Source organism: Mesocricetus auratus, unplaced genomic scaffold (assembly GCF_017639785.1).
Source record: "Mesocricetus auratus isolate SY011 unplaced genomic scaffold, BCM_Maur_2.0 Super-Scaffold_100007, whole genome shotgun sequence".
Classification (NCBI taxonomy): domain Eukaryota; kingdom Metazoa; phylum Chordata; class Mammalia; order Rodentia; family Cricetidae; genus Mesocricetus; species Mesocricetus auratus.
Genome location: NW_024429191.1, coordinates 32,733,144 through 32,743,827, shown reverse-complemented (window position 1 = coordinate 32,743,827; position 10,684 = coordinate 32,733,144). Strand labels below are relative to the sequence as shown.

The window sequence follows — 10,684 nt, the reverse complement described above, 5'->3', positions numbered from 1 at the left end:
TGGGATTAACGGTGTGCACCACCACCCCCTGCCTACTTTTTTTTTGTAAAAGATAAATTTATTCTATTATATGTGTATGAGTGTTTTGCCTCCATGAATGTATGTGCACTACATGCATGATGGTGCTTAGAGAAGTCAGAAGAGAGAGCTGGACCCTGTGGAAATGGGAGTTCAGATTGCACTATGTGGGTCCTGGGAACCAAACTCAAAACCTCTGGGAGAGCTCACTGATTCAACTAGCTGAGCTGGCCAGCAAGCGAGAGTGACCCTGCCGTCCCTACCTCCCCAGTGCTGGGATTAGAAACATTCCTTGAGTCTCGGCCTTAGCGCCATCTTCCTTGGGACCCCTGCGCCATGAGAGCCAAGTGGAGGAAGAAGCGAATGCGCAGGCTGAAGCGCAAGAGAAGAAAGATGCGGCAGAGGTCCAAGTGAGCCGGCGGGGAGGCCGCCCGCGAGCCCGCGGGAGGGGAGGATGCCGGGGGCCGCTGCAAGCAAGCTGTCGGTGCTGCGCTGCCGCCGGTTGAGACTGCGTGGACCTGAACCTCGCCGTGTGCTCGCCGAGATGCCGCCTCCGGACACCCGGGACTGCAGCCTTCCTCCAACCTCCAGCCCCGACTCCCGCTGGCTGCCGCGTCCCGGACTCGCTGTTGTCACTGCCCAAGTGTGACCCGTGTACAATAAACCATCTTTCGCTGTCTGAAATAAAAAAAAAGAAAAGAAAAGAAACATTCCTTGAGTGCTGGGAATCCCCTCTCAGGACACTTTGCTGACTGATCTGTCTTCCAGCCACTGTTAGTGGAGTTCTGAGTCAAGGGTCTCACTATGTAGCACTGGCTGGCCTGGAGCCCACAGAGATCTATCTGCCTGGTTCCATGTTTGAGTATTTTCATTTGATAAAGAAAGCTGACTCAAGAGAAGGGGAATGTACTGGGATAACAAGGAATGTAGAATGTGTACACCTTAGAAGCTGCTGTCAGGGGGTCAGCAGAGTGTTTACAGTGACATCAGATGGAAATGTGATACTGTGTAGTCTTAGTGAAATATGATAGGGCTGTATATGTATATTCAACTGAACTAATAGGAATATTTGAAAAAGTAAAGGGCTGGGAATGTAACTCAATGTTTATCTAGTGTATACGAAGTCCTGGGCTTAGTCCACAGCGATACACACACACACACACACACACACACACACACACACACACACACACCCCAGGTAAAATTAAAGACCCTGGGTTTGATCCTCAGCATAGCATAAAACTGGACATGATAGCATATGCCAGTAACCCAGCACTTAAGAAACAGAGGCAGGAGAATCTGAAGTTCAAGGTCATCCTCGGCTGCATGGAAAGTTTGAGGCCATATACAAAACATATCCACATTATGTTAGCTTATTCTCCTTGCTGTGAAAACTACATGGCAGAGGGCTGGAGAGACGGCTCAGTGGTTAAAAACATTGCCTACTCTCACAGGGGACTCAGATTCATTTCCTAGCATCCACACTGGACAGCTCACTCACTACCTGTAACTCGGGCTCCGTTGGTTCCTACTCTGCCTTCTTGCTTCTGTCCGGGAAAGTCCGTGCTGCAACTTGGCAAATCGGGGCATGATTGCACAAACCACCAGCACCGCCACACGCTGTGTTTGCTCTGTGTTTGTGCCCCCTTGACCCAGTGCCTGTGAAATACTTACAATGGGCTGAATGCCTGCATGCATGCAGTGCACATACAGACAAGTGTACACACTCACACACACACACACACACAAATAAAAATAATTTTTAATGGAGGCTATAAGAGATTAAAGGGGGAAAGGAAAAAAACTCTCTAAGATAAGGTCTTGATAAGTTGGTCAGGCAGGCCATGAACTTGCCACATTCCTGCCTCAGTGTCCTAAGTGACTGGGATTTACAGGCCTAGCTGCTCTGAGCACTTTACATGCAAAGGCTCATAGAATTCTTATACAACCCCATGAAACTGACATTAACATCTTATGAAATGTGAAAGAATTCAGAGAGTTTAACTCGTTTGTCCCAAGTTATAGCCAGGGTCCCCAAAGCTGGTACCTTTAGCTCGCCTCCTCCCTGGGACCTGTGCTACTGTGGAGCTTATCACGTGACAGTGTGTGTGCGTAGCCAGGGAGCAAGCCTTGGTCTTCTGGGAGTCACATTTGCTGATGATGTGGAGTCACGGGCCCTTCAGGCTCCGGAAGTGCTCAACATGCGTTCCGTCAATCCTAAGACTCTCACCTTTGTGTCCTTCAGCCCTTTACACACATTGCACAGGCGCTGGTCAAGGGCAGGGACACAATGCAAACTTGCGACGCTGATGGTTTGTGCAATCCTGCACTGACTTACAAAGTTGAACACAGGCCTTTCTGGAGAATGTTGTGGGAGCTGGGCAGCAGCCTCCCCTTCACCTCTCTCTCTCTCTCTCTCTCTCTCTCTCTCTCTCTCTCTCTCTCTGTGTGTGTGTGTGTGTGTGTGTGTGTTTGTGATATGCACATCTGAGCATGCATGGGTGTGGTTTTTTGCATGTGTGAGAGAACATGAGTAAGAGAGTGTGTGGTCTAGTACATGTACAGGCCTGGAGGTTAATGTCAAGAGCTATCCTCAATCACTTTTACCTTATTCACTGAGGCAGGATATCTCAATCAAAGTCAGAGCTAGTCTTAATGGCCAACTTGCTCTGAGGATCCCTTGTCTCTGCTTTCTAAGGCTGGAGTCATGGCTACTGCTTTCTCAGGATTTTATGTAGGTTTCTGGGGATCCAAACTCTGGTCTTCAATCTTGCTTGGCAAGCACTTTGAGTACTGAGATAACTTGGTTTACAGAGGGTGTTCCAGGACAGCCAGAGATGTTATACAGAGAAACCCTGACTTGAAAAACAAAAAACAAAACAAGCCCCCCAAAAGAAAAACAAAACAAAGATAGGGTTTCTCCAATTGTAGCCCTAACTGTCCCTCTGTAAACCAAGCTGGACTCAAACTCAGAGATCTACCTGCCCCTGCCTCCTGAGTGCTGGGATTAAAGGCGTGTGCCACCATCTCCAGTTCAAGATTTTATTTTATGGTTTTTCAAGACAATGCTTCTCTGTGTAGCCCTGGCTGTCCTGGAACTTGCTCTGTAGACCAGGCTGGCCTCAAACTCACAGAGATCCACCTCTCTCTGCCTACCTAGTGCTGGGAGTCGATCATAGGCGTGCACCACCTCTGCCCAGGGCAAGATTTTATTTTTAAAATTAGATTTAGTTTAACATGTGCTTGAAAATTGTATCTGTTTATGGGTACTGTTTGCCTATTTTTACATTTATTTGTGAATGTGTGCCACAGCATGTTTGTGGAGGTCCGAATACAAACTGGGGGAATCATTTCTCTCCTACTACATGGGTTTCAGAGATGGAACTCGAATTGTTGGGTTTTGGTGGCAGGCTCCTTGGCCCACTGAGACACCTCACCAGTCCTGGTATGTGATGTTCTGATACATGAATGGGTTATATTGAATAATGTGTTAATAATAAATTATATAATGTTCATATCAGGTTAAGCTTATATCATTTCTCAAATATTTATCATTCCTTATTGTGATAGCATTAGAAAGACGAGAGATCAAAAGGCTTAAAATTCACAGGCAAAGAGGTAGGTATATATAGGAAATAAAGTGAACCATTTTGTAAATTTCTGCAAAGACTATAGATAGCATTCTATTCATGTTGAGATCAGCAGGTTGCAGGGGGCAGGGTCCATTCTCCTTAGGCTAACCAGACTCACGGGGTAGCTAAGGGTGACAGCACTAAGATGATGGCAAATACATGTGCCATGACACCCAGTCTATGAGTGCTAGAGATGGAACCCAGGGCTCTGAGCACGCTAGGCAAGCACTAGCCCCACTGACCCTTACCCCCAGCCTCCTGGTGGGTTCCAGTCTGGAAGACCTCATTCCAGCAGTGTCAGTCTCCTGGCTGTATAATGTCATAGCTATGTGCCCACACATATGTGTGCCTGTGTGGTGAGTGCAGAAGACAACCTTGGCTGCCATTTTTCAGGTGCCACTCTTCTTGAGACAGGGTGTCCTCCTGGTAAGGAACTCACCAAGGAAGCTAAGCTGCCAGAGGTCCACCTGTCTCCTCCTCCCTGGAGCTGGTTTACGACTGAGCTCCATTCTGCTTGACCTTTTTTTTTTTTCTTTAATCTGTGTTCTGGGGATTGAACTCATGCTTTCAAGACAAGTGCTTTACTTGTCCAGGCTTCTGCTACAGCTCTGCGCAGTTTCTTATCAAAGGGACGGCACAGAGGATTCATGGGACCTCTGTGCATTATCTGCTTTCTGACACAGGATTTCAGCGAGTAACTCAGATCTGTCAACCTCTGCCTCCCCAGTTATGGGGTGAGAGGCGTGCACCACCAAGTTTGGCTCTTCTCTTCGTTATTGTTCACAATTACCTATGAACATATGTCATCTCTAAGTTTCCGTTTGAGAAAATCTAATCCCAAGTGAGACACTTTAGTCTTCCTTCAGCCTGCTCATGTAGGATCACCCTGATGGACATTCCTCTGCTGAAGGAACTTGGAGTGACAAAGGAAGGTGGCATGATTTTATTGGAGCTGAGAACACTGGACTCTGTTCTTCACCGTGCATGGCACCTAGCCGGCAGTCAGTGTTCAATAAATATTTATTCAGTGAGCTCATTGCTTCTGAGAGAGCCAAGATGCCAGCCAAGCACAGTCTGTAAAGAACTTGTAACACTTCCTGTTATAACAGTTGGACATGGAGAGACACCAGCACCAAAGCGATTTATAAATGGCTAAGCCATTCACAAAGCTCTTATTCTTAAAGCAATAGATGCCTGAAACACACAGCTGACCCTGGCCTTCACGTCTAATTTATTCAATTACTTGATGAAAATTGCATTATGCATTAAAGTAGGACAAAGAAATACTGTGTTGGGCCATCCACAAAAATCTTGCTGGAGGGGTTTGGAGCGGCGTCTCCATGGCTATGAGCACTTACTGCTCTTCCAGAGGACCTGGGTTTGATTCCCAGCGCCCACATGGTGGCTCACAACCATCTGTGACTCCAATTCCAGGGGACCCAACACCCTCTCCTGGTCTCTGCAGGCACTATACACATATGGTGCAAAGACAAGTCAAACTCCTGTACCACATAACATTTTAAATCTTTCTCTCCTGATAGACACAAATAATATTGGTCTTATTAACAAAAGATTGACTAATACAGTGAATCCTCCTTCAAGAGAAAAAAATTATTTATGCATGTGTGTATCTTTGTGTGGGCATGTGCCACATGTCTGTGGGTGCCCTCAGGAGCCAGAAGAAGGCATTGGATCCCCTAGACCCGGAGTTTCATGTGGTTGTAAGCCACCTGATGTAGGTTCTGGGAACCAATCTCACGTCCTCCGAAAAAGCAGCAAGTGCTCCTAACTGTTGAACCATCTCTCCCTCTGAAATATAGGGTCTCATGTATTCCCATGCTGGCCTTGAAATCACTGTGTAGCCAAAGATGACCTTGCACTTCTGAACTTTGCCTCTACTCCACAAATGCTGGGATTATAGGTGTGAGCCATCACATGTAGTTTATGTGTTGTAGAGAATAGGCCCTGTGCATGTTGGGTAACTCTATCATCCTCTTTAGACACAGTTTGGTTTTCTTCAGTTTCAGTGACCTCAAGTCAGTAAAGTAGCAAAATTGACATCAATTAAAGGTGGGAGGCACCAATGTAATCCTAGCTCTTGCAGGGGAAGGGGCCAGAGACCACGGTTAGAGGCCAGCCTAAACTAAACTACATAATGGGTCCCAGGACATAAACTAAACTACATAGTGAGTCCCAGGGCAGCCTGAACTTTAGAGCTAGACTGATCTCAAACACACACACACACACACACACACACACACACACACACACACACACACGAGACCAGGTAGTGGTGGCACACACCTTTAATCCTAGCACTCAGGAGGCAGAGGCAGGCAGATCTCTGATTTTGAAGCCAGCCTCGTCTACACATTGAGTTCCAGGACATCCAGGGCTACACAGAGAAACTGTCTTGAAAAAAAAAACAAAACAAAACAACAAAGACAAACAAACCAGGATTTGGAAAGATGGCTCAGACAGTAAAGTACTTGTTGTGTAAGTCTGAGGACCTGAATTCCATCCCCAGCATCTGTGTGAAGAGCCAGGCTCGGTGGCCCACCCCTGTAATCCCAAAGCTGGAACAAGGGCAGAAACAGGTGGCTCCCTGGAGCTCCTGGACAGCCAGTGCCTCTTAATCAGAAGCTCCAGGTTCAGTAGAAGACCTTGTCTCTGAAGACAGATAGGGACAGAAGATACCCAGCACTGACCTTGAGCCACCATACCTGTACACACAAAACCCCCAAACAGAAAATCAGCATGACTTTCTCCTTCTTTGCAATTTTGTATATGGAAGATTTGTTTTAACCATGGGTCTTAGCAACCTTAGCACGTGATTCTTCTCTTAAAGGAGACACCCGGTAGCTTCTTAGATCTGACTGCATTCCCTGCTTCTCTTGCTCTTTAGAACTGTGACTAAGTAAGCATTTGTCAGGGGAAAGAACATTGGGACAGAACGATTAACTGAACTGGCACCTGAGACAGAATGGTTCACATTGCTAGTACAGAATATAGTTATAATTCTATTTTTGAACATTCTTTTGAGATTTATTTCTATTTTATGTGTATGGGTGTTTTACCTACATGTATGTCCATGTACCACATGTCCAGAAAAGGGCATTGAATCCCCTAGAACTGGAGTTACAGATGGTTTGAGGTGCCATGTGGATGCTGGGAATAGAACCTGGGTTCTTGCCTGACGGTGGTGGTGCATGCCTTTAATCCCAGCACTCAAGAGGCAGAGGCAGGCAGATCTCTGTGAGTTTGAGATCAGCCAGGTCTACAAGAGCTAGTTCCAGGACAGCCTCCAAAGCCACAGAGAAACCCTGTCTCAAAACACCCTCCCCCCACAAAAAAAAGAACCTGGGTTCTTGACTGGGTATGGTGACTCACACCTTTAATCCCAGAACTCAAGAGGCAGAGGCAAGCAGATCTCTGTGAATTCGAGGCCAACCTGATCTACAAAGTGAGTTCCAGGACAGTCAGGACTGTTACACACAGAGAAGCCCTGTCTTGAAAAACAAACAAACAAACAAACCTGGTTCTATTTTACTATAAATTATTGCTCATCTCTTACTATGCCACTGTGCCTTAATTTTTTTTTTAAGACAGGGTTTCTCTGTGTAGCCCTGGCTGTCCTGGAACTCACTCTGTGGACCAGGCTAGCCTCAAACTCAGATTTGCTTGCCTCTGTCTTCTGAGTGTTGGGATTAAAGGACTGCAACACCACGAATGGCAACAATATTTAATATGCAGTCCAGTGTGAGGATTACACGTCTGTAATCCTAGCACTTGGGAGGGAGAGGCATGAGTATTAAAGGGCATCTTTGGCCATAGAGGGACTTCCAGGCCAAGTCTGGGCTACATGAATCCCTGTCTCAAAAAAACCCAAATAAGTAAAAATATTTTAAAAAGTTAAAAATATTTTAAAAGGGAAGATGCTTACAGAAATGTTTAGAGAAGCCACATCTCTTTGCCAAGCCGGTTCCCCTTCTCTATGTAACTGAGCACTTTCCCCTTTCCCCCTCCCCACAAAGAGCAGCCTTGCTTCCCCCCCAGGCTGTCTGCAATGAGCCCTAAACCGAGGAGAGTAGCCGCTGCCCTTCCAGCTGACACAAAGCATTCACACACTGATAAGAGCAGGAAACTGGAGGTAACAGCAGCTCCATCCCTGAGCATTGTCCCCTCTGCCTTCCGAGGCCCTCGGCACAGTGAGCACAGTGAGGTGACCGTTTATCTCATCTGGACTAAATACCAAAGCCCAAGGCATCTATTTAAGGCAGTCGAAGCTTCCTCCTTGAATTTCAGATTTGAATCTGCAATGTCCGTTCTCATCTGTGTTCTAAAGTTGTGGCTTTTAAAAGAGTAACTAAAGCAGGGCTAGCATGGGGGAGGGAGGGAAGTGTCACCCCTCCAATGTATGAGAAACTTGGAGGTTTATAAAGTTAGGAGCTGTTAACAGCCCTAGAGAGTCACACTGCCCTAGGAGAGGAACAAAACGACATTTACAAGTGAATTCTAATTTTGTCGTTTCAACAGAGGGTCTCATGTAGGCCAGGTTGTCCTCAAATTCACTAGGCAACCTAGGATAAATTTGAACTAGGCTGAGGCAAGAAGATTGTGAGTTGGAGGCCAGCCTGGGCTACATGAGACCCTGTCTCAACTCCCCTTTCTGCCTTAAAGTGTTGATCCATAATACACTGAAAATATTACACTTAGTAAAATAAGACAGACACCTAAGAATGAGTCCTGAATGAGAACACGTGTAGGAGATCCTGGATGAGGCTAATTCATAGACAGCATAGAATGCGACTTACCAGGGCAGGTTAGCACTTCATGAGTGATGTTTGTTCAGTTTGAAGAAAAGCTTCTGGAAGTGGTGGCAGCACTGGCTAGGCAGCCTTGTGAATGCCAGTTCACGCCACTGACCCACACACTTAAATAGGGACAATGTGGGAAAGTGTGATGACATACGTATTTTCACACACACACACACACACACACACACACACACACACACACACACACACACACAAAGTGAGAGGAGGGCCGGTAAGGTGGCTTGGCAGGTGAAGGTACCCGTCATCAAATCTGACAACCCTTGATTCGAACCCTGGAACCCACAATGTAGGAGAGAATCAGTTCCTGAAAGTTACCCTCTGACCTCCACACCCACCGTGGCATGTGCAGCCCCACGCACATGTGCCTGCGCACAATGAGGAAATGTATTTTTTGGAAACAGGGTCTCAATATGTAACTCTGGCTGGCCTGAAACTCACTGTGTAGACCAAGTTGGTATCAGACTCACAGAGATCTGCCATCTGAGAGCTGAATTAAATATGTGTGCCATGTAAAGATGACTTTAAAAAAATATAGTCACACATAGGTGGTATATGCCTTTAATCCCAGGACTCAGGAGGCAGAGGCAGGTGGATCTCTGATTTCAAGGCTAGCCTGGTCTACAAAGTGAGTTCCAGGACAGCCAGGGTCCTGTAGAAAGATCCTATCTCCAAAACAACAAAACAATTAAATAAAAAGTGAAAAGACAAGGGCTGGAGAGATGATTCAGCAGTTAAGTGTACTGGTTGCTGTTTCAGAGGACCTGAGTTCAGATCCCAGCACTCACATGGTGGGAATTCCAGCTCCAGGGTTATCCAGCACCCTCTTCTGGCTTCTCTGAGAATGAAAAAACAAAAAACAACAAAACAAAGATTTACTTTTTAAATTTAAGTGAAAAGACAACCCATAGAACGGGAAAACTTTTGGAACCTGTACTTTGAATATATAAAGAATTCAACTCATAAAAGAAACGCAAATGATCCAATTAGAAAGAGGTAAGGGAGCCGGGTGTTGGTGGCGCACGCCTTTAATCCCAGCACTCGGGAGGCAGAGGCAGGCGGATCTCTGTGAGTTCGAGGCCAGCCTGGTCTACAGAGCGAGTTCCAGAACAGCCTCCAAAGCCACAGAGAAACCCTGTCTCGAGAAAACCAAAAAAAAAAAAAAAAAAAAAAAAAAAAAAAAAAAGAGGTAAGGGACCTGAAACCAACCTGACATTTCTTTTTAAGGTTTTCTTTTTAATCACAAGTGTCTGTTGCATCCCCTGGATGTACAGATGACTGTGAGCAAACCCACACGGGTGCTGGGAATTGAACCTAGGTCTTCTGGAAGAGCAATATGAGCTCTCTGTTCAGCAGTCTCTCCAATCCCAGAGAAGATACCTGCTAATGATACTCCAACATTATTGTCTTTAGGAGGATGCTAACCCAAACCACACTGAGATACTGTTTCATGTGCCTCTGGCTGGAATAATAATAATAATGATGATGATGCCAGAATAAGAGGATGCAGGGACAGCAAGGCCTTCCTACACTTCTGTGGCTGCTTGGGGAAATAGCCCTGCACATCCCCAAGTGGCTAAAGAGACACTGTACAGATGCACAGTAGCATACACCTCAAATGGCTAAGAGTCTTTTTTCCCCCTTGAGACAGGGTTTCTCTGTATAGCGTGGAGGCTGTCCTGGAACTCACTCAGTAGACCAGGCTGACCTGTAACTCAGAGATCCTCCTGCCTCTGCCTTCTGAGTGCTAGGATTAAAAGGGTTAGCCACCACTGCCCTGAAAAGATTTATTTATGTATGTGCCCTATCTGCATGTATGACTTTATGCTCAAAGAGGGCATCAGATCCCATTATAGATGGTTGTGAGCCACCATGTAGCTGCTGGGAATTGAACTCAAGACCTCTGGAAGAGCAGCCAGTGCTTTTAACTGCTGAGTCATCTATCATGCCCCTCAAAGAGATATTTTATAGCTTCATGGCAGTTTACACTTATGTTCTAGCATTGGAAAGCTGAAGGAGGAAGATCCTAAGTTTGAGACTGGTGTGGTTTACATTAGATATGGTGGCACACACCTTTAGTTTTCCAGGCAGAGGCATGGGTATCTCTGAGTTTAAGGCCAGCCAGGGCTACATAATGAGACCCTGACTTCTCAAAAACAAAAGGAGACAGAATACATAAGCCAGCAATTCTCCTAGGGA

The 10,684-nt window shown here is 46.1% G+C and overlaps 1 protein-coding gene across 1 annotated transcript; it reads right to left on the bottom strand.

The window, feature by feature from the left end:
• Positions 1–262: 262 nt before the first annotated feature.
• Positions 263–3,484, bottom strand: LOC121141094. Its single transcript, XM_040747946.1, has 3 exons — positions 3,456–3,484; positions 1,523–1,677; positions 263–696 (listed from the first exon to the last, which is right to left on the bottom strand). The coding sequence occupies exons 1-3, from the start codon at positions 3,482–3,484 to the stop codon at positions 278–280; spliced, it is 603 nt and encodes a 200-aa protein (XP_040603880.1). The 3' UTR covers positions 263–277.
• Positions 3,485–10,684: the final 7,200 nt, after the last annotated feature.

Coding starts and splice junctions, on each gene's coding strand:
- LOC121141094 (XM_040747946.1), bottom strand. CDS start 3,484: ATGTATCAGAACATCACATACCAGGACTG. Junction 1,678..3,455: donor AACATCACATACCAGGACTG/GTGAGGTGTCTC, acceptor AGTATTTCACAG/GCACTGGGTCAAGGGGGCAC. Junction 697..1,522: donor CAACGGAGCCCGAGTTACAG/GTAGTGAGTGAG, acceptor TTTTTATTTCAG/ACAGCGAAAGATGGTTTATT.